This window comes from Pleurodeles waltl, chromosome 4_2 (genome assembly GCF_031143425.1).
Source record: "Pleurodeles waltl isolate 20211129_DDA chromosome 4_2, aPleWal1.hap1.20221129, whole genome shotgun sequence".
In the NCBI taxonomy this organism is placed as follows: Eukaryota; Metazoa; Chordata; class Amphibia; order Caudata; family Salamandridae; genus Pleurodeles; species Pleurodeles waltl.
This window is the reverse complement of record NC_090443.1, coordinates 1,056,336,668-1,056,361,373: the sequence shown is the minus strand read 5'-3', so window position 1 is coordinate 1,056,361,373 and position 24,706 is coordinate 1,056,336,668. Positions and strand designations below refer to the sequence as shown.

The 24,706-nt window shown below is 47.6% G+C and overlaps 1 protein-coding gene across 1 annotated transcript in view; it reads right to left on the bottom strand.

Annotated features, from left to right (window-relative positions):
* The window catches only part of LOC138293742 (glutathione S-transferase P 1-like), a 74,194-nt gene that overhangs the window by 39,022 nt on the left and 10,466 nt on the right, over positions 1–24,706 (bottom strand). Inside the window, exon 2 of the mRNA XM_069233080.1 lies at positions 7,744–7,779. Within this exon, the coding sequence (XP_069089181.1) occupies positions 7,744–7,779 (36 nt within the window). The remainder of the gene's footprint in view (positions 1–7,743; positions 7,780–24,706) is intronic.

Sequence of the window (24,706 nt, the reverse complement as noted above, 5' to 3'; positions counted from 1 at the left end):
CCAGTAATGATAAAGTGGGGGTCCAAAGAAGTCAAAAGGTTGGGAACCATTACCCTGAATCACAGCATCAGCATCGCAAAGAACAGTTCTTGATGCTTTTTTTTGGCCAAAGAGATGCCACCAAGATCCGCAATACCCTCGCCTCCCAAGGCTTCTGACGCGCCATGCGGAGAAAGTGACCGGAAGGAAGGGCGAGGAGCAGACCCCTTGGCCGCCTGTGAGACAAGGCATCCACTGCCCATGTCTGAGTGTCCACTGTTTCAGTGCCAAGTTGGTAAGTCTGTGCACAGGAAGGCAAAGTTTTCTGGCCACGTGTGACCAAGCTCCACCACCAGCCAATGCAACGCCTCCCTTTCCAGCTTAATGTTTCTGCTACGACCGTCCACCTGGTGGTTGTCACAGCCTGGAATATACATTGCTTACAGGGAGAGAAGTTGACCTTTCGCCCATAATCCTATATTTTGGGCTACTTCTTCCAGACCCTTCCTTCTGGCACCTCCCCTGGTGGTTTATGTAACTCTCGCCTATCTGGTTGTCCCTTTACTAAGATTTATTTCCCTTGAACCAGAGGAGCTAAAGCACGAACACCTCTCTCTATCTCTGCCAATTCCCTTCAATTTGAAGAGCGATTGGAATCCACAGGGCACCAACACGATTAACCTGCACCTCCCCAAGGGACGCTCCCGACTCCCACTGATTCACATATGGAGTAACCACAACTTGCAGAATTTAGCAGCACGCCCCTGACCAAACTGTCCATATCCAGCCCGGTTCTGCTTTAGCGTGAGTGACACCAGGGTCCTTGTCCCAAAGCTTGGTCATCCCGGTGACCAGTGAGCTAGAGGGAGGTGAAGAAGAGGCTTGAGATGGAGACGGGCCCAAGCAACAACTTACCATGTAAGCATCTGTCTATATCGACTAGAGCTGTAGATTCACAAGCTTTGCATACTCCTGCCATGAAGTATTGGGGTGGGACGTTTGCAGCTTGTTTTTCCTTCAAAGAAGCTCTCGAGTCACAAAATATAGTGACTCCACCTCAGTGCGCATTGGGCGCCACCTCCACGTTAGACTGTTGGTTAAGCGACATTCTCCCCAGACCGAAGACTGTACCTTATGAAACAGTTTGTAGAATAAACTGTTTGCTGTTTCTTTACACGTCATCTTAGAATCGTCCTGTCGTGGCTGTTATACGTATTCACGAAAACCTAAGCTTGACAGCAGTACTTGCTCAAGGAACTGAACGGACTAGCCGTAAATTAATAAACCTTTGAGTCACAGGTGGTCTCTATAATGGTACAGCATTACAGGCGGAATATTAGGAGAAGGGGGTTTCATTCTCCCCGTTTACCAAAGGTAACTTGCTGTAGATACTTTGGTAATTAATATGTAAGAAAACAAATGCATGGAATCAGTATACGAAGAAACAGGAGTTTAGTCTAGAAAGGGTTTTAGCATTCGCAAACCCTCTGATTCGATAAATCAGAGAATTTGCAAATGCTAAAACCCTTCTTCAAGTTAACTAAAGCAATTTAACAATTCAGAAAAGGTTTTTTGAATCATTAAAAGGGTTTAGGGCACCATTTAGAATCACTATTTGGAAGGGGCGTGTTAATGGCTGAATAATTATGGCTTGTATGAATGGTTTGCGACCAAATTGTGGTGGCAAAACATTAATATTTTACCACCAACTCAAAGGAGGTGGTAAACCATTTGCAAACCCATTCCTAAGGGACACCTTCCCCTTTGTGAATGTTGATAAACATTTTTTAGGAGTAGGAATTGGTCCATGGGCCCACTACCTACTTTTAAAAAAGGTTTGTGTAACTTCATTTTTTTCAAACACATACTTTGAGGAAGACTGGCTGCTTAAGAAAAGGATGGAATGGATGGGATTTCCAACTAAGACTGTGAAATAATTTTTGAAAAACTTTGGAGTTTATCAACTGGAATAACCACTCAAATAATAAAGGAGGTTTAAATAAGCCGAGTGGACTAGTACGGGTACATAAATGTGGGCAGAAATGGATATGATTTATGAAGGACTAACGTCGGAGCAAGTAGAACGTTGCTCCATAAATTGGTTTTGAGTTGTGTTTACTTTTTTAAGGTGTGGATATTAGATAGTATAATAAGAAAAAGCACAATAAAATATGTATATTTAAATGTAGCAAGTATTTCAAAGGAGAGCTCCCAACTGTAGATTTACTGAATGACCTTAGCAAGCAGGCCAGGATATAATAGTAGATTTAATCAATGAACATAAACAGCCGACCAGGACATAACTATAGATTTACTCAATGACAGTAGAGAGCGGACCAGGACATAACTATAGATTTACTCAATTACCATACAGAGCAGACCAGGACATAACTGTAGATTTACTCAATGACCATAGAGACTGGACCAGGACAACATTGTAGATTTACTCAATGACCATAGAGAGCGGACCAGGACATAACTATAGATTTACTCAATTACAATAGAGAGCGGACTAGGAAATAACTGTAGATTTACTCAATGACCATAGAGAGCGTACCAAGACATAACTGTAGATTTACTCAATGACCATAGAGAGCGGACCAGGACATAACTGTAGATTTACTCAATGACCATAGAGAGCATACCATGACATAACTATAGATTTATTCAATGACAATAGAGAGTGGACCAGGACAAGCCTATAGATTTAATAAATGACCATAAAGAGCAAGCAGGGTATAACTATAGATTTAATCAATGACCATAGAGAGCGGACCAGGACATAACTGTAGATTTACTCAATGACCATAGAGAGCATACCATGACATAACTATAGATTTACTCAATGACCATAGAGAGCAGACCAGGGCATAACTGTAGATTTAATCAATTACCATAGAGAGCAGACCAGGACATAACTATAGATTTACTCAAAGACCACAGATGGCAGACCAGGACATAACTATAGATTTAATCAATGACATTAGAGAGTGGACCAAGACAAAACTATAGATTTAATCAATGACCATAGAGAGCGGACCAGGACGTAATCATAGATTTACTCAATGACCATAGAGAGTGGACCAGCACATAACTATAGATTTAATCAGTGACCATAGAGAGCGGACTAGGAAATAACTATAGATTTACTCAATGACCATAGAGAGTGGACCAGGACATAACTATAGATTTAATCAGTGACCATAGAAAGCGGACTAGGAAACGACTATAGATGTACTCAATGACCATAAAGAGCAGACCAGGGTATAACTATAGATTTAATCAATGACCATAGAGAGAGGACCAGGACATAACTATAGATTTACTCAATAACCATAGATGGTGGACCAGGACATAACTGTAGATTTACTCAATGACCATAGAGGGCAGACAAGGGCATAACTATAGATTTATTCAATGACAATAGAGAGTGGACCAGGACAAGACTATAGATTTAATAAATGACCATAAAGAGCAAGCAGGGTATAACTATAGATTTAATCAATGACCATAGAGAGAGGACCAGGAAATAACTGTGGATTTACTCAATGACCATAGATGGCGGAACAGGACATAACTGTAGATTCACACAATGACCATAGATGGCGGACCAGGACATAACTGTAGATTTACTCAATGATCATAGAGGGCGGACAAGGGAATAACTATAGATTTACTCAATGACCAGACAGAGTGGACCAGGACATAACTATAGATTTTTTCAATGACCATAGAGAGCGGGCCAGGACATAACTGTAGATTTACTCAATGACCATAGAGAGCGGAGCAGGAAGTAACTAGAGATTTACTCAATGATCGGAGAGAGCGGACCAGGACATAACTGTAGATTTACTGAATGACGAGAGAGCGCGGATCAGGATATAACTATACATTTACTCAATGACCACAGAGACCGGACCAGGACATAACTATACATTTAATTAATGACCATAGAGTGGATCAGGACATAACTAGAGATTTAATCAATGACCATAGAGAGCAGACCAGGACATAACCAAAAATGTACTCAATGACCATAGAGCGCGAACCAGGACATAACTGTAGAATTACTCAATGACCATGGACAGAGGACCAGGGCATAACTATAGATTTAATCAATGACCATAGAGAGCGGACCAGGATATAACTATAGATTTAATTAATGACGATAGATTGGACCAGGCATCACTATAGATGTAATCAATGACCGTGGAGAGTGGACCAGTACATAACTATAGATGTAATCAATGACCATAGAGAGCTGACCAGGACACAACTGTAGATTTACTCAATGACCACAGAGAGCGGACCAGGACATAACTAAAGATTTACTCAATGACTATAGAGAGTGCACCAGGACATAACTATAGAGTTTCTCACAGACCATAGAGAGAAAACCAGGACATAACTGTAGGTTTAATCAATAACCATAGAGAGAGAACCACGACATAACTGTAGATTTACTCAATTGCCATAAAGAGCGGATCAAGACAAACTGTCAATTTACTTAATGACCATAAAAAGCAGATCAGGACATATCTGTAGATTTAGTCAATGACCATAAAGAGCAGAGCAGAAAATAACTGTACATTTACTCAATGACCATAGAGAGCGGACCAGGCCATATCTAGAGATTTATTCAATGACCATTGACAGCAGACCAGGACATAACCGTAGATTTACTCAATGACCATGGAAAGGGGACTAGAAAATAACTATAGATTTATTCAATGACCATAGGGAGCGGACCAGGAAAAAAGTATATACTTAATCAATGACTATAGAGAACGGACCAGTAAATGATTATAGATTTAATCAATGACCACAGACCGCGGACCAGGACATACCTGTAGATTTATTCAATGACCACAGAGAGTGGACCAGGACATAACTAGAGATTTATTCAATGACCATAGAGACCGGACCAGGATATAACCGTAGATTTATTCAATTATCATAGAGAGCGGACCAGGACATAACTGTAAATTTCCTCAAAGAGCATACAGAACAGGCCCACCACTGAATCTCTGGAGGGGCCAGATCATGGAATAACTGTACCTCAAATGGGGCCATGGAAGGCTGACCAGGACATAACTCTAGACTTATTCAATTACCATAGAGAGCGCAACAGGACATAACTATATTTTCACACAATGACCATAGAGGGTGGACCAGGACATAACTATAGATTTACTCAATGACCATAGAGAGCGGACCAGGTCATAACTATAGATTTAATCAATGACCATAGAGACCGGACCAGGACATAACTATAGATTTAATCAATGACCATAGATGCCAGACCAGGACATAATTATAGATTCAATCAATGACCATAGAGACCGGACCAGGACATAACTATAGATTTAATCAATGACCATAGATGCCAGACCAGGACATAATTATAGATTCAATCAATGACCAAAGAGACCGGACCAGGACATAATTATAGATTTAATCAATTTCCATAGAGAGCGGCCCAGGATATAACTGCAGATTTACTCAATGAACAGAGAGTGGACCAGGAAATAACTGTAAATTTCCTGAACGAGCATACAGAACAGGCCCACCACTGAATGTCTGGAGGGACCCGATCATGAAATAACTGTAGCTCTAATGGGGCCACGGAAGGCTGACCAGGACATAACTGTAGTGCTGCTCCGAGGCAACAGCAGACAGGCCACGATATAGCTGTGATTTTACAATCTGGCTATAAAAGGCTGATAGTGGCATAGGTACAGAAACAGTGGGTATATAGCACTGAGGGTGTAGTTCTATTCAATGACAAAGGAGGGGAAGACAATTTGCTAGCTTTAGTTCTGATCACTGCTAACAGGGGACTGACAGTGTCACTGCTGACTACAGAAAGCACATAATGGCAAGTCTGTAATTCTATTCCAAGACAGCAGAGGGCAGCAGAGGGACAAGTATATAGGTCTCCTCTTTCTATAGTAGCAGCCCTACTCCTCGGCCTTCGAGGGAACACAGTGACATAGTCTACTGTTGTACCAATGAGCACTGGTGTAGCAAACGCCCCCGCAGCCCCTGCGTTGCGGGGGGCGTGCCCGAGCTCGAGGGGGCCCCATCAGCACAGCACCTGGCCTGAGTGAGTCAGGTGGGGGGGAGGTGGGGTAGTGGGGTGTACTGCCATTTGATGGAGTTTGTTTTGACCAATGACTTTGTGTTTCACCACTGCGCATATTAGTTGCTCAATGTTCACCAGTAGCACATGGTATGTTTTGTTCAGTTGAGCCGCCTATGGGCTTTGACATGGCATTAGCCATTACTTTCTGTATTCAGTTTAGCCCCCTATGGGCTTTGATATTGCATTAGTCATTACATTCTGTATTCTGCCTATTGGCTTTGACATGGCATTAGCCATTACTTTCTGTATTCAGTTGAGCCGCCTATGGGCTTTGACATTGCATTAGCCATTACATTCTGTATTCTGCCTATTGGCTTTGACATGCTGTATCCAGTCTAGCCGCCTATTGGCTTTGACATTGCATTCCTATTGGCTTTGACATGATGTATTCAGTTTAGCTGCCTATTGACTTTGACATGCTATTAGATATTCTGCCTATTGGCTTTGCCATGATATTATATATTGCATTTTATATTCAGCTTAACTGCCTATTGGCTTTGACATGATATTATACATTGCATTTTGTATTCAGCTCAGCTGCCTATTGGCTTTGACATGATATTATACATTGCATTTTGTATTCAGCTCAGCTGCCTATGGGCTTTGACATGATATAAGACATTGCATTTTGTATTCAGCTTAGATGCTTATTGGCTTTGACATGACACTAGACATTGCATTTGATATTTAGGTTAGCTGCCTATTGCCTTTAACATGACATTGCATTTGATATTTAGGTTAGCTGCCTATTGCCTTTAACGTGGAGTTAGACATTGCAGTTGAGAATCCAAGCTGTATTTTTCCAAGCTGTGTTTTTGCACAAGATGAACCAAGATGTTTTGTTCTCACAGTAGACTAGACATGATAAGAGAGAGTACATGGGTGTTGTTTTTCTTCGCTAGAGCTTGGGAACAGGAGTAGTCTTGGAGACCTGGCCAGTCTCCAAAAGGCTTGCTCAGTTTCCCAGGTCTGAGAGGAGGGGGCACACCTTTGTAACGAATGTAACAGGCTGCAGAGAGTCAGATTCGAATCTGCCGGACCTCGTGCTGGAGCTTGGCCCCAGCTGCCAGCAATCCCGTGTGGGTAGATGAATCTCTCTTTCTCGCGGCTGACAGGGGTCATCAGCTTGCAGACCTTAGAAAGATGAAGCTGTAGATAGTTCCCACACGGTGAAGTATTTGTTTTGCTTTGCATTCAATATCTTATAAATATAACCTGCTGTGTATATTGCAAACTGATATATTTTGTTTGATTAACGCGGACTTGAAAGCTACTAATTCGTCATACATAAAAATTGGGGTTGGGGAAGAATTAACAACAATAAAAGTCTTCTTTGACCTCAGAAGTGCATTTCTGGTGTGTTATGTTAGTGCTTAGAAACTAAATAAGAGGAAAGCACTACAGGGGGTCCTCTCCATGTTCTTTGCAGGGGGCCCCCTCCAGTGTTGTTACACCACTGCCAATGAGGCCATGCCTCTGCCAAACCACAGCATAGATAGAGCTGCACCGCTTCACAGTAGGAGCAGGGCCCTTCCCTGGCATCGAGGGCACAACATGGCAAAGCTGCAGAACTACTTCTGCTCCTGCGTACTTGAAAGAGGAGACAATATGTCACTTACCGCGGAGGTTGAAGTAGGTGATGGTGTACTGTGCCACTGCAAGAAGGAAAACACAGAATCAGAGGGTGTAATATACACAGATAAACATATACAGCAGGAAATGCATGCTGGCAGCAATCACAGGGCCAGCACTGCCCTAGGGTACACCCAGGCCAGTATTCACAGGAGCGGCACTGTACAGGGTAACACGGGAAGGCCAGTCTCTACAGGACGTCAATGCCCAAGGGCACACCCACGCCAGTCTTCACAGGGGCAGCACTGCCCTAGGGTGCACCCAGGCCAGTCTTCACAGGGGCAGCACTGCCCTAGGGTACACCCAGGCCAGTCTTCACAGGGGCAGCACTGCCCTAGGGTGCACCCAGGCCAGTCTTCACAGGGGCAGCACTGCCCTAGGGTACACCCAGGCCAGTCTTCACAGGGGCAGCACTGCCCTAGGGTACACCCAGGCCAGTCTTCACAGGAGCGGCACTGTCCAGGGTACACCCAGGCCAGTCTTCACAGGGGCAGCACTGCCCTAGGGTACACCCAGGCCAGTCTTCACAGGGGCAGCACTGCCCTAGGGTACACCCAGGCCAGTCTTCACAGGGGCTGCACTGTGCAGAGGGCCCTAGACCAGCCAGCCCCGAAACACTGGGCACTGAGGCCCTGCACACTGGTGTCAAAGGGCTGCAGAATGACACAGAGCTACAAATTGTACTAAGCGTGCACGTCCAAATGCATGATAGACTCAGGGCGGATAAGACTGCACCAGTGACAACAGTCTGTGCCCCCTGCAACCTGAGGGATCATATCCCCAGTGTGTCTTCTCACCCCTTCCACATAAACAGTCCATCTGAAATGTAATGTTGCACAACATACAGACATGGCTACACATTTAATCTCAAAGCTCTCTCTAGGAAAGAATGACAGGGCCCATCCCCTCTCTCTGCTATCCACTCTTTCATGTCTCCATAGCTGCCAAGTTTCCCAGGTCCATGCGTGATTTGTTGCTCCAGTCCTAGCTTTTTTCTTTGAATTCTGAGCCTTGTATTTCTATTTCATAATGCATTAAACAAGACTACAAATTCTAAAATTCAAAAAAAAAACCTGGACTGGAGAAGCATGTCAAGCATAGACCTGGGAACCTTGCAAGGGCTGTCTCTCCTGCGGCCACCCTACTCCTGGTGCCCTAGGTCACCTCCAGTCCAGACAAACTTCAGGCCAAGCATTATTTTTGTAAGACAGACCACAGGCCAAGTAGTATTTTCAAGAAAGGGTCTGTCACAAAAATACTAAAAAAGTTAGTTTTTTTCCTTCAATATTTGCTGTTTCTCACTAAAAATGTGCCAACGAGACTACATAGTCCACAGGATGAACTCATGTTTGTGACGTTGCTTCTTGGTTGTCCAGCTCCTGTCCAGCATATACCCTAGCCCACCTTTAGAATGTGCAGTGCTTAATATGAGGTGGTATTTACCGGTGCTCAGCACCGGCACTTCATTTTCAACACCAGCACTTATGAAACTCTACCATATGGTAGCGCTGTTTGCAGAATTTTGAGGGTTAATAATTCAAAATACATAAAAAAATAATATATGCCACCCAAGCCATTCTCATAGGTTTGGGAGTCTGGAATACTCTGAATTGTCTCACTTGTAAGAGTTGGATGGTCAGTAGTTGTGTTGGTGCTCACGTTAGCAGCGGTAACGGGGACAATAAATAGTGCAAGCTATACCAGCCTTCTGAAAAGGGCCCTGGCATATATAAAAAAAATTGTGACAAATTATGCTTTGTAAGCATGAAGGGGCCATATGTCTGCTGGCTGTACCACTCTGTATTCCTACCAGTGATCCTGTGTTTTTAAAATTGAAGTCACCAAGTCTAGTAACTCCGGAAGCGGTTTTATCAGGTGCAGATATGTACCCAATAAAAACTCCCCTCAGGTCCCCACAAGCCTCGCCAAATCAAATCAAATCAAATCAAATCATTAACATTTATAAAGCGCGCTACTCACCCGTGCGGGTCTCAAGGTGCTAGGGGGAAGGGGGTTACTGCTGCTCGAAGAGCCAGGTCTTGAGGAGTCTCCGGAATACGGCGTGGTCCTGGGTGGTCCTGAGGCTGGTGGGGAGGGTGTTCCAAGTCTTGGCCGCCAGGTAGGAGAAGGACCTCCCACATGCCGTGGAGCGGCGGATGCGAGGGACGACGGCGAGAGCGAGGCCGGTGGAACGGAGGAGACGGGTGGGGGCGTAGAAGCTGAGGCGTCGGTTGAGGTATTCTGGTCCCTTGTCGTGGAGGGCTTTGTGTGCGTGTGTGAGAAGTCGGAAGGTGACCTTTTTGCTGACTGGGAGCCAATGCAGGTGTCTCAGGTGGGCGGAGATGTGGCTGTTGCGGGATACGTCGAGGATGAGGCGGGCGGAGGCGTTTTGAATACGTTGCAGACGTTTTTGGAGTTTAGCGGTGGTCCCAGCATACAGGGTGTTGCCGTAATCCAGGTGGCTAGTGACGAGGGCGTGGGTCACGGTTCTTCTGGTGTCGGCGGGGATCCAGCGGAAGATCTCGCGGAGCATGCAGAGGGTGAGGAAGCAGGCGGAGGACACAGCGTTGACTTGTTTGGTCATGGTGAGAAGAGGGTCCAAGATGAAGGCGAGGTTGCAGGCGTGGTCAGAGGGGGTCGGTGCGGTGCCAAGGGCCGTGGGCCACCAGGAGTCGTCCCATGCGGTCGGGGTGTTGCCGAGGATGAGGACTTCCGTTTTGTCTGAGTTCAGTTTCAGACGGCTGAGCCTCATCCAATCTGCGATGTCCTTCATACCATCTTGTAGATTGGTCTTTGCGCTGGCGGGGTCCTTGGTGAGGGAGAGTATAAGTTGAGTGTCGTCGGCGTAGGAGGTGATGATGATGCTGTGCTTGCGTACGATGTCGGCTCATGTAGACATTGAAGAGTGTCGGGCTGAGCGATGAGCCTTGAGGGACGCCGCAGATGATCTCGATGGGGTCTGAGCGAAAAGGTGGGAGGTAAACTCTTTGAGAGCGGTTGGAGAGGAAGGAGGCGATCCAGTCCAGGGCCTGGCCTTGGATCCCGGTGGAGCGGAGGTGGGTTATTAGGGTGCGGTGACAGACGGTGTCGAAGGCAGCCGAGAGGTCGAGGAGGATGAGGGCGACTGTTTCACTGTTGTCCATCAGGGTTCTGATGTCGTCTGTGACTGAGATGAGGGCGGTTTCAGTGCTGTGGTTGGCTCGGAATCCGGATTGTGAGGGGTCGAGAAGGTTGTTGACTTCCAGGAAGTTGGTAAGCTGTTTGTTGACGGTCTTCTCTATTACTTTGGCAGGGAACGGGAGGAGCGAGATGGGGCGGAAGTTCTTCAGGTCGCTTGGGTCAGCCGTAGGTTTCTTTAGTAGGGCGTTGACTTCGGCGTGTTTCCAGCTTTCGGGGAATGTAGCCGATCAAAAAGAGGAGTTGATGATGGTCTGGAGGTGCGGGACGATGATGTCGTCGGCTTTATTGAAGATGAAGTGTGGGCAGGGGTCCGAAGGGGCGCCGGAGTGGATAGAGTTCATGGTGGTTTTGGTCTCTTCAGTGTTCAGATCTTCCAGTAACCCCTCAGCACCAGTAACGTAACTTGTAATATATGTTATATCTGGAATTGCAAATAACGCCTCGCCAGTGTCCCCGCATCAAATAACGAGCATCTTGTAAAGAGGCACTTAGGGCCACACGTACAAATATTTGGATTTGCGATTTACTAATTGCGATTCCATGCGAATCGCAATTCCAAATGTAAGAAACTCCAATGAGTTTCTTTTGTGATGCCCGCTGGGTGGCAAATAGACCTGCGTCATTAAGGTTTATGAGGTAGGTCGCAGTTTGCGACCCACTGGGAATCGCAAAAATCACAGTGAGGGTGACCTGCTAGCGTCAGCAGACCACCACCTCTGTGATTACTTTTAAATAAAGCAATCTTTTTTTTTTAAAGCAGACATTTTTCCTGAAAGGAAAACAGGCTGCGTTTAAAAAGAAAGATAATGAAACGTTTCAGGAACCACTGCCTGCTCTTAAAAAAGTTTTCGCATGCATTCACAGACTTTGCAAATGGGTTAACACCAATTTGAAATTGGTGCTTACTGCGATTGTTTTGCAACTGCATTCACGGTCACAAAACAATCACACATACCATTTAGATTCGGTATTAGAAAGGGACGCCCTGAACACGCACCTTCCTAATACCGAATCGCAGTTTGGGGCTTGTGCATCCCAAAAAGCATTTTTCTAGTCGCAAACGGAGCAATTCTGCAAATCGGCCCGTTTGTGACTATAAAAATGCTTTGTACATGTGGCCCTTAGTGCCAGATGAACGAAAGGAAATTACATTTCCTAATGGACCGAATCACAATTTCAGTCTATTCAAGGAATGCAATACTGCCTTTCCACATGTACAAAGGCCTAAACATGCTCGCAAAATGCGATTTCTGTCCCGTGGAAATAGCATTTTGCGATTCCCTAACTTGGAAATCACAAATAGGGATTTCCTATTTGCGATGTCCTAGGCACATGTACAAAGTATTTCCTAAATGCAAAATGGACTTTTATGAAATGCAATTACCATCGACTCCTAGACGAACCATGTGCAATTGAAAAAAAAATCCACAAATGCATTTTTTAAAGTACCATGTAGTACGCACATGCTCCTACGGCATTTTGCGCTTCACACGTGCACCGCTTTTTGGGGGGTGCATCAAGGAGGGCCATTGGCACCCTCTGTTTTGCATTTCCTAAATAGCGATTTCCTAATAGCAAGAAGTCGCTAGAAATCGCTATTAGTAAATCTATCTTTTTGTACATTCCATTTTTCATTTCCTAAAAAGTGATTTCTTAGTATTCGCTATTTAGGAAATACAAAAACGGAATTTCGTACATCTGGCCCTTAGGGGGGTGTTTGAGGCACCAAAAGATCGATGTAGAGAAATGTTACAGCCAACATTTTTTATCCACGTTAATTTTTCCAAGAAGCATTCCATTCCATCATTTTTGCATTTATGCATTTGTATGCCACAAACTTCGCTTAGGAGCAAAGGAGAGCTGTACATTACCGGGGAGGGGGTAATACATCAAGCATTTAAGTTGACCATTTTAAAAACATTACTCTTCACATCTTTAGGTTTCGGTAGGCATGCAGAGAATTGCACAAAATCACACAAGTTTCAGTCAAGTGCCAAAACCCTGGTTCAAAATCGAAGCTTGGTCTTTAGATGACATCCCCTGCCCTTTTTAGGTTGCCTGTCTCACAAGAAAAGGGGCTCATGGGCCATATGTAAATAAGCCTTTGCATCGTCCATTTAGTGGCCCGACCCCTGCATGGGAACTCAGGCACCTCCCTTCCCATGGTGGGTGTGATCTGCATGTGACATGCATGTCCTCCCCCTGAGAAGGACATGGTGTCTGGCATTGATCATCAGGCAGTGAATGACATTCTTTACTCAGTTTGGGTTAGAAAGGTCTTTACGTTTTTCACAAACTTTGTCATTTGGCCTCAGGCTTTTGATTGTTCTAGTGAGGCCTTCTGTCACACCTCCTGCATCTCCAAGTGTGGATTCTCAGTGTGTGTTTCTCCAGCCCTGGGATTCGCCTTTCTCCCTTTCACCCAGCTCTTGTTCAGCCATTAATTAGTAACTCTGGCGGTGTTTACTCTTGCAGCTGTGTGCAAGGTTCTGCCTGTTCAGCAGGGATGTGGCTATTGCTGGCTGGGAGGAGTGGTGTCCTTGGCTTGGTGTGAGGATGCTGGGATGTCTCCCGCAGGATGGGGCCGGCCTGGTTTAACTGGATCACTGGCAGGTCTCCAGGGGTGGCCAGGCCTGCACTGCGCCTCTATGCATGAGGATACACGGCTCACTCACGGGCAGCTGTGTGGGTTCGTCTTATGTTAGAATGTCTATTTGTATAGCACACTAATCACCCGTGAGGGTTTCCAGGCACTTGAGCAGCTGTGTAGGTAAATGTTATAGGAAAGTCAGCCGCCCATACTATGCCTGAGTTCATGTATTTTTTTAACTCTGTTTTTTCACTTGCCTTTAGCAATGCTTGAATCATGTCTCACCGGATTCGTACCTGTAACCTGTCTGTATCCCACCTGCAGGACGATGTTTACCATCTCTGGGCACATCTCTATGTATCTTTCTGTCCTTGACCCCACCCTGGCGAATGTTAAATGTTATTATGTTATAAATCAACAAAATAGATTATTTTTTTAAATGTTGCAGAAAAGTGCCCCTTTTTGACATGGCCACCACCACCTCTTGCCTGGGATTTGATGCAATTTTGACCAAAAGTGCACTGGGTTCCTGTTAACCAGGTCCACGGTGCCAGATCTCTTTCCCCAAAACTGTACAATTGTTCCCCAATTGGCAATACCTTTGCCTCCCTGTAAGTCTCTAGTAGACGGTACCCCTGCTACTTAGGGCATGTGTACCAAAGAGGGTAACCCAGGGCGGCAGCACAAATTGAGCCACCCCCAGTGACCTCTCACCTCGCACATGCAGACTGCTGTTGCAGGCTCCGTGTCTCGGTGCAGCTAAAAGTGAAAACATGAATGTCCCCGAATGCTGCGTGCAATACATGTTAGTCACCCCTACGGCAGGCCTTCCAGCCCGAGGCAGGGCGCAGTATAATACATGTGAGGACACATCCACATCAGCAGGTATGCCACTGCGATGTCTTTGTCGATTCTCTGACAAGGGGCATGAGCAGGAAGCCATTTTGAGTACATGTGCTGCTCAATACGAGTTCCCCGGCTACATGATGACTCAACTCACGATAGAGATATGTTGTAAATAAGCGAGTGACAACAACTTGGATGAGAGAACTTTATTCAACGAACTCCTCAATCAACATCCAGCACCTCACTGAATCATGCTCAACATTCTAAGGTAAGCTCCCAGCTGGTCCACTTGTCCTCGCATTCTAAGGTGGACCAGGAGCGTACCATTGTTAATTATTTACAGATTGGTACTTTACATTTAAGAGTGTTTCTTAATAAATATGAATAAGAGTATACTATAATACATATATAGTTCGAGGATAATGGTTAGGAATACACAGTAATATTTATATAGTTCGAGAATAATGGTTTTGATCTTGTATACATATTTCCTGTGTGTCCTGCTTATAACAGGATATTTGATATCAAAGATCTCATATTGATGAACACTCACTGATGCCAGTGGTGGATTTATAAATACATGCACCCAGGTGGCACCTTAGAGGTGCCCCTTGAAAACCTACCAATTACCAGTTTTAGCCAGACTGCCACCACCAGACACGAGGTTGACCTCCTAAGGTGAGAGCCTGTGCTCTCAGGCAGTGAATCACAGAAGCCTGTTCTGAGAGAGATGTTTTACACCCCACCCAACAGGATGACCTGAAGATCTGCATTCCAAAGCAGGGGGCTTCAAAGAGGCCTACCGCTCTGGGTATGCAGATCTGGCTTCACTCACAGGAGAGATGCTGATCCCTGTCCCCTGGGCCCATTTGGCACCTGGACCTGCGGGAAATTCTGTATTCATGGTGGTGTATCCACCTCTGCAGGTCAGTCCTACCCCTGAGGTGAACTGCCCAAAGTGGACACAAATTTCAGCACTCTGCCATCTTGGTGTTGGCAGATTTAGGAACTCTGGGACAGGGTTATTCCCCTTTCTCACAGGAAGTGGTCATATAGGGGATGTGACCCCACAGGTAAGTAGCACATTGGCTACTACCTTGCACTCCCCGAAACACCCCTAACTGCAGTTTTTAGGGGCACCCCTGGCACCAGGAAATAAGGTTCCTGCGACCTAAGGAGAAGGACACCGAAGAGCCGCAAAAGCAGAGAAAGAAGAAACTGACTTTGAACCATCCCTGCCAGCCTGACTGCAGCTCTTGCCGAACTGTGCCAAAATCGACTCACCATGCAGCTGTTGTGCCTCCAAAGCCTGGGAGGACTGCCTGCCTTTAATAAAGATCCAGGTTCTCCTGTGAAAAAGAAGACCTGCTTCCCTGCATCCTGCAGGCACTCGAAGATAAAACTGCGATGATCCTAGACTGCTGAAAGCCTGATACCCGAAAGCACCACTTCACCCGTGCCGCAAAGTCCAAGTTGAAGTGGACCAACAGTGCCTGCATGGTCTGCCAGCCCTCCAGAGACAAAGCTTACCATGGACTTGCCCACAGTGGACCCCAAAGACATCGCCTGCCGCCTCTTTGAGTGCTCCGGTGGAGAACACTCAACGCATCAAACCACCTCTGCGCCCGTCGCCCTTGCCCCGTGAAGAAGAGGACTCGAGGTATCTCCATGCCCCGGACATCTCATGACTGGAACCCCTTTTGTCGGTTCCTCCTGACTGGATCTCCAGTCCTCAGCTGCAGCATCTTCTCACCCAAACAGATCTCCACAAAGCAACATTGGGCACCAGCCGCCATACCATACATCTGCACTGGCCGCCCAGCACCGCCCAGGGTGACCTGTTGGTGTGATCCTGACTCATGCCCAGAGCTGACCTAAAGTCCAGGAGATTGGCCTCATAAATTGCTGTATCATCCCTGAATGCAGCACTTGTTGTTCTTGTCCTAGGATAGCATTGCTGCTTCTGACAAATGCTCATAAGTATTGACTTTTCAGAGGTACAAAGATACTCCTTGCAATAACATTCTTACCTGAAGGTAATGATTCTGGTGCCAAAACATATATAAACATACTTGTTATTTTTTGTAAATTGGTGCGGATCTCCTTCTTGAGTCGTGTGTTTGTGGATGTCTCACACTCCTATCTGATAAGCCTAAGGCTGCTCGACCACACTACACCCTAAAAGAGCAGCTTGGGATTGCTAGAGCAAGCCCCTGTTCACTAGTAATGGGAGCTCCCGGACTCCTTGCATGGTATTATTGTGATATTCCATATAAAGAGCAGGCTTCCTACAGGTGTTCCATCAGAGTAATCTGAAGAGCCAGGTCTTCAGCTTTTTGTGGAACTCGAGAAGTGAGGAGGAGGTTCTAATGCGCTGTGGGAGGCTGTTCCATGTTTTTGGTGCGATGTATGAGATCAAACGACCTCCTGTTCCGCTTTTGTGAACGCGGGGGATGTGTGCGAGTGAGGCTGAGTGTAGGTGTTTCTCAGGCTGGTGAAAGTGTATCCAGTTGTTAAGGTATGCTGGACCAGTGTTGTGTAAGGCTTTGTATGTCTTCACGAGGAGTTTGAATTGGCTGCGTTTGTGGACGGGCAGCCAGTGGAGCTCTCTGAGGTGGGGTCAGACGTGGGTTCGGAGAGGGAAGTTGAGTCTTGCTGAGGTTTTATGGATGGTCTGGAGTCTGTCTAGGAGATGCTTGGAAATTCTGGCGTCAAGCTAGTTGCTTTAGTTGAGCCTACTAGTGATAAGTGCTTGCGTGAAACTCTGTCTAGTGTTCTGTGGCAGCCACTTGAAGATTCTTCACAGCATGCATAGGATGTGAAGCAGGAGGTGCACACTGCACTGACTAGTGCTATCATGTTGAGCTTGTCATCCAGGATAATCCCCAGATTCCTGGCCCCATCAGTGGATGTTGGTCATAGCTCCATCTGCCACCAGGTGGAGTCCCCTGGGGAGGTCTTGTTTCTGAAGACCACTACTTCCATCTTGTCAGAGTTGGGCTTCAAGCAGTTGGTTCTCATTCATTCTGCTACCAGGGTCATGCAGTTACTGAAGTTGGTTCTGCTGGTGGTTGCCATCTCCCTCAGGGGGAGGACGAGTTGTGCGTCTTCAGTGTAGGAGACTATGTTGATGCCCTGGGACTGGATGGTGTTGGAGAGTGGTATCATGTAGACGCTGAACAGGGTCGGGCAGAGGAACGACCCCTGAGAGACTCCACGGATCAGGTTCTTGGTCTCCTGTGTGAAGGGTGACAGTCTGGCTCTTTGGGATCTTCCCATGAGGAAAGAACAGATCCATTTAAGTGCAGGTCCTTGGTTGTCAACCTTGTGGAATCTTCTGAGGAGTGTGTTGTGTGATCCTATGTTGAATACCGCAGAGAGGTCGAGCAGGTTGAGGGCTGCTGTTTCTCCTCAGTCCAGGAGGGTCCAGAAATCATCAGAGACTACAATGAGTGTTGTTTCGGTGATGTGGTTCTTTTTGAATCCTGATTGAGTGCTGTTCAGTTGGTGGTGTAGTTCGAAGTGGGCTGCAAGTTTCTCGTTGATGGCCTTCTCTATCAATTTGGCTGAGTAGGGGAGCAGGGAGGCTGACTGGAAGTTGCTCAGTTGGTTTGGATCAGCCGACGGCGTCTTGAGGGGGGTACTGACTGCTGCATGCTACAAGTCTTCTGGGAATGTGACAGACGTGATGGAGGTGTTGATGAAGAGAGTGAGGCCGATGCTGATTGGTGATGCTCCCAGGTTGTAGAGCTGGTGGGGGCCTGGATCCAATGGGGCCCCTTAGTGGATGGTTTGTATGATTTTCACTGTGTCATCTCTGGTTTCGGTTGTCTAGTCAGTAAGGTGACCATCTTGATTTGTGATGGGTAAGTTGTCAAGGAGACTGCTGGGGTCGAGTTGGTGTGCGAAGTTGCAGTAGATTTTTGGGATTTTTCTGTGATAGAAGTTTGACAGGCCATCGCAGTGTTCCTGGGAGGAGATGATTTTGTTGACAGAGGCCGAGGGTGTGGTGAAGTCTTTGATGATTGAGATCTCCTGGATCGTAACGCCACGAAAACCATGGCGGTAGGCCATATCAGTGCCAGGTAATGCCTTCCCTGTCACTGATAGGGCCCCCCCTTCCTATTGAGGTACCCCTCCCACCCACCCTACCGCCCCAAACCCCCCACACCCCTCTACATTCACACACACACACATACACACACCCATTCCAACATGCTTACACGCATGCATACATTCATTCACACACCCATCCGCACACACTTCCCAACATGCACCCAGATACGCATTCACATTTCACAACATACACGCACTCACACATCTGTACATGCACACACGCATTCACCACTCAACACACACCGCATTCGCACACACACATACATTCACACCCCCCACACACACACACACACACAAAAAACACTCCCCACCCCTCTCCCCTGTCGGAGACCCGACTTACCTGGATCCAGGGGGTCCTCCGGCAGGAGACGGGACGGCGTGCTGCTGCAGCCAGCAGCGCCACCAATAGGACACCGCCGAGCCGTATTATAGGTCATAATACGGCTGGCGGCAGTCTACTGCCTTGGCATTGCTGGTGGTAGCAGTGCCATCTTACCGCCATCCGCCGGCATGGTCACAGCCGAATTTCCTCCATTCTTGTGGCGGGAATCCGGCTGTGGTGATAATATGGCAGATGGCTGGTAGCCGCGGCAACGGTCTTTTGGTGGCCGTTGCCGCGGCAGTAGGCGTTTTTTACGGCCAAAGTTGAAATGAGGGCCATAGTGTGCACAGAGTCCAGGGGTTCCACAAGAGGCTTGACAAAGGCAATAATAGATAATATTAATGCACTATTTGTGGTAGTGTGGTCGAGCAGTTTGGCTTATCAGAGGGTAGTGTTAAGCTTTTGTTGTACACGCTCAAACAAAAGTGAAAACACACACAATGACAACTCCAGGCCAATAGGTTTTTATATAGAAAAATATTATTTTGTTAATTTATTTCTAGAACCACAAGACTTATTTAGCAGGTAAGTACATCAAATGAAAGGTACTTTGCATAGTAATACTTAGGACTTTGAATAGATTCAATATTGTACACAGTTTTCTTTAAAATGGCAAAAAGCTATTTTTAAAGTGGACACTCCAATTTTCAACAGTTCCTTGGGGAGGTAAGTAAAGTACAGTTTCTGAGGTAAGTACCACACTTACCGGTTCAGTCTCCAGGGCATAGGTATCCCACCATTGGGGGTTCAAGACAACCCCAAACACCCAGCACCAGCAACACAGGGCCGGTCAGGTGCAGAGGCCAAACAGGAGCCAAAATAATGTGGACGCCTATGGAGACAGGGAGCACTCCGATTCCAGTCTGCTTCAGTACCGGTGTTGTCGGAGGGCAGAACAGGGGGGTTTGGAGGAGTACTGGAGGGGCCCCAAGTAGGCACAAAAACCACACCCTCAGCGGCACGGGGGCAGCCGGGTGCAGTGTGCAAACAGGGAGTTAGGTTCTCAATAGAACTCTATGGAGTGACCCGGGGGTCACTTAGGTGCCTTGCACAGGGGCACAGGGGAACCTCTCGGGAAAGCCGTCAACTGGGCAAGGGTGAGGGCCGCCTTCTGGTCGTTGCTGCTCCGGTAGTCGGTTTCTCACAGGCCTGGGGGTTGCAGGTGCAGTGCATCTCCAGGCGTCGGATATCTTCATCCCGGGCAGTCGCAGTCAGGGGGGGGCCTTGGGATTCCTTCTGCAGGCGTCATTATGGGGGCACAGAGAGGTCAGCCCAGGGTGAACACGTCGTCGGAGTCGCCTGGGGGTCCTCTTTGGATATTGGGTTCTCTGGGCACGGGCCGGCCTCGGGTGCAGAGTAGTTGGACTTGCGCTTCTGGAATGAGGTGAGAGTCCCTTTAAAGATGGTTTCTTGGTCTTTTCTTTTCTCCTGTCCACAGAGGTTTCTTGGTCCTCGGTGATGCAGGCAGTCCCCTAGAGGCTTTTCAGGGGTTGCTGGTCCTGCAGAACGCGTTGCTTCTTTTCTTTTTGAAGCAGGAGACGGGCCGGGAGGGCTGGGGCCTAGTCAGTTGGTGTCTCCTTCTCTTCTCTGCGGGGTTTTCAGATCAGCAGTCCTTCTTTCTGGAGGTCATCAGGAATCTGAAGAGCTGGGTTCAGGGTCACCCCCTAAATACTAAATTTAGGGATGTGTTAGGGTCAGAAGGAAGTAGCCAGTGGCTACACCCTTCTTGTGCCCACTCCCTCTGGGGAGGGGGACACATCCCTATCCCTATTGGTCCTAATCCTCCAAAGCAAGATGGAGGATTTCTCAAGGAGGGATCACTTGAGCTCTGGACCCCTTAGGAGTGGTCCTGGTTGAGGGGGTGCCTCCTCCTTGTTTTTCTCATTATCCCTCCGGACTTGCTGGCAAAAGTGGGGGCTCGTACGGGGGCGGGCATCTCCACTAGCTGGAGTGCCCTGGGGCACGGTAACACCAGACTTTAGCCTTTGAGGCTCACTGCTAGGTGTTACAGTTCCTGCAGGGGGAGGTATGAAGCACCTCCACCCAGGACAGGCTTTGTTTCTGACCACAGAGTGCACAAAGGCATTCACCCCATGTGGTCAGAAACTCGTCTGGAAGTGGCAGGCTGGCACAGACCGGTCAGCCTTGCACTAGCAGTTGGGCTAACATACCTGGGGGATCTCTAAGATGCCCTCTGTGTGCATTTTTCAATAAATCCCACACTGGCATCAGTGTGGGTTTATTGTACTGAGACATTTGATACCAAACTTCCCAGTATTCACTGTAGCCACTATGGTGCTGTGGAGTTCGTAATGACAGACTCCCAGACCATTTACTCAATATGGCTACCCTGCACTTACAATGTCTAAGAATTGACTTCGACACTGTAGGGACATATTGCTCATGCAGCTATGCCTTCACCTGTGGTATAGTGCACCCTGCCTTAGAGCTGTAAGGCCTGCTAGAGGGGTGACTTACCTATGCCACAGGCAGTGGTTTGCGGGCATTGCACTCTGAGGGGAGTGCCATGTCGTCTTTGTCTTTTCTCCCCACTAGCACACACAGGCTGCAAAGCAGTGTGCATGCTCTGAATGAGGGGTCCTTGAGGGTGGCATAATACATGCTGCAGCCCTCAGGGACCTTCCCTGGCCACAGGGCCCTTGGTGCCAGGGGTATCTTTTACAAGGGACTCAACTGTGTGCCAGGGCTATGCCAATTGTTGAAACAAAGGTACAGTTTTAGGGAAAGAACACTGGTGCTGGGGCCTGGTTAGCAGGATCCCAGCACACTTTCAATCAAAGCTGGCATCAACACTAAGCAAAAAGTGGGGGGTGACCATGCTGTAGGAAAGTACCATCTTGCCTGGCATGTTACCCCCATATTTCACTGTATATATGTTGTTTTAGTTGTATGTGTCGCTGGGACCCTGCCAGCCAGGGCCCCAGTGCTCATAAGTGTGCCCTGTATGTGTTACCTGTGTTATGACTAACTGTCTCACTGAGGCTCTGCTAATCAGAACCTCAGTGGTTATGCTCTCTCATTTCTTTCCAAATTGTCACTAACAGGCTAGTGACCAATTTCAACAATTTACATGGGCATACTGGAACACCCTTATAATTCCCTAGTATATGGTACTGAGGTACCCAGGGTATTGGGGTTCCAGGAGATCCCTATGGGCTGCAGCATTTCTTTTGCCACCCATAGGGAGCTCTGACAATTCTTACACAGGCCTGCCACTGCAGCCTGAGTGAAATAACGTCCACGTTATTAAACAGCCATTTTACACTGCACTTAAGTAACTTATAAGTCACCTATATGTCTAACCTTTACCTGGTAAAGGTTGGGTGCTAAGTTACTTAGTGTGTGGGCACCCTGGCACTAGCCAAGGTGCCCCCACATTGTTCAGGGCCAATTCCCCGGACTTTGTGAGTGCGGGGACACCATTACACGCATGCACTACATATAGGTCACTACCTATGTGTAGCTTCACAATGGTAACTCCGAATATGGCCATGTAACATGTCTAAAATCATGGAATTGCCCCACCAATGCCATCCTGGTATTGGGGAGACAATCCCATGATTCCCCGGGTCTCTAGCACAGACCCGGGTACTGCCAAACTGCCTTTCCCGGGGTTTCACTGCAGCTGCTGCTGCCAACCCCTCAGACAGGTTTCTGCCCTCCTGGGGTCCAGCCAGGCTTGGCCCAGGAAGGCAGAACAAAGGACTTCCTCAGAGAGAGGGTGTTACACCCTCTCCCTTTGGAATAAGGTGTCAGGGCTGGGGAGGAGTAGCCTCCCCCAGCCTCTGGAAATGCTTTGATGGGCACAGATGGTGCCCATCTCTGCATAAGCCAGTCTACACCGGTTCAGGGATCCCTCAGCCCTGCTCTGGCGCGAAACTGAACAAAGGAAAGGGGAGTGACCACTCCCCTGACCTGCACCTCCCCTGGGAGGTGCCCAGAGCTCCTCCAGTGTGCTCCAGACCTCTGCCATCTTGGAAACAGAGGTGCTGCTGGCACACTGGACTGCTCTGAGTGGCCAGGGCCAGCAGGTGACGTCAGAGACTCCTTCTGATAGGCTCCTTCAGGTGTTGCTAGCCTATCCTCTCTCCTAGATAGCCAAACCTCCTTTTCTGGCTATTTAGAGTCTCTGCTTTGGGGAATTCCTTAGATAACGAATGCAAGAGCTCATCAGAGTTCCTCTGCATCTCTCTCTTCACCTTCTGCCAAGGAATCGACTGCTGACCGCGCTGGAAGCCTGCAAAACTGCAACAAAGTAACAAAGACGACTACTGCGACATTGTAACGCTGATCCTGCCGCCTTCTCAACTGTTTTCCTGGTGGTGCATGCTGTGGGGGTAGTCTGCCTCCTCTCTGCACTAGAAGCTCCGAAGAAATCTCCCGTAGGTCGACGGAATCTTCCCCCTGCAACCGCAGGCACCAAAGAACTGCATCACCGGTCCTCTGGGTCTCCTCTCAGCACGACGAGTGAGGTCCCTTGAACTCAGCAACTCTGTCCAAGTGACTCCCACAGTCCAGTGACTCTTCAGTCCAAGTTTGGTGGAGGTAAGTCCTTGCCTCCCCACGCCAGACTGCATTGCTGGGAACCGCGTGTTTTGCAGCTACTCCGGCTCCTGTGCACTCACCGAGAATTTCCTTCGTGCACAGCCAAGCCTGGGTCTCCGGCACTCTAACCTGCATTGCACGACCTCCTGAGTTGTCCTCCGGTGGCGTGGGACTCTTGTGCAACTTCGGGTGAGCACCGATTTACTCCACTTCGTAGTGCCTGTTCCGGCACTTCTGCGGGTGCTGCTTGCTTCTGAGTGGGCTCTTTGTCTCTCTGGACGCCCCGTCTGTCCCCTCACGCAATTGGTGACATCCTGGTCCCTCCTGGGCCACAGCAGCATCCAAAAACCCTAACCGCGACCCTTGCAGCTAGCAAGGCTTGTTTGTGGTCTTTCTGCGGGGAAAACACTTCTGCACGACTCTTCACGACGTGGGACATCCATCCTCCAAAGGGGAAGTTTCTAGCCCTTGTCGTTCGTGCAGAATCCTCAGCTTCTACCATCCGGTGGCAGCATCTTTGCATCCACAGCTGGCATTTCCTGGGCATCTGCCCACTCCCGACTTGATCGTGACTTTTGGACTTGTTCCCCTTGTTCCACAGGTACTCTCGTCTGGAAATCCATCGTTGTTGCATTGCTGGGGTTGGTCTTTCCTGCAGAATTCCCCTATCACGACTTCTGTGCTCTTTGGGGAACTTAGGTGCACTTTGCACCCACTTTTCAGGGTCTTGGGGTGGGCTATTTTTCTAACCCTAACTGTTTTCTTACAGTCCCAGCGACCCTCTACAAGGTCACATAGGTTTGGGGTCAATTCGTGGTTCGCATTCCACTTCTAGAGTATATGGTTTGTGTTGCCCCTATCCCTATGTGCCCCCATTGCATTCTATTGTGACTATACATTGTTTGCACTGTTTTCTATTGCTATTACTGCATATTTTGGTATTGTGTACATATATCTTGTGTATATTTGCTATCCTCATACTGAGGGTACTCACTGAGATACTTTTGGCATATTGTCATAAAAATAAAGTACCTTTATTTTTTGTATATCTGTGTATTGTGTTTTCTTATGATATTGTGCATATGACACTAGTGGTACTGTAGGAGCTTCACTTGTCTCCTAGTTCAGCCTAAGCTGCTCTGCTAAGCTACCTTTTCTATCAGCCTAAGCTGCTAGACACCCCTCTACACTAATAAGGGATACCTGGGCCTGGTGCAAGGTGTAAGTACCCCTTGGTGCTCACTACAAGCCAGTCCAGCCTCCTACACAT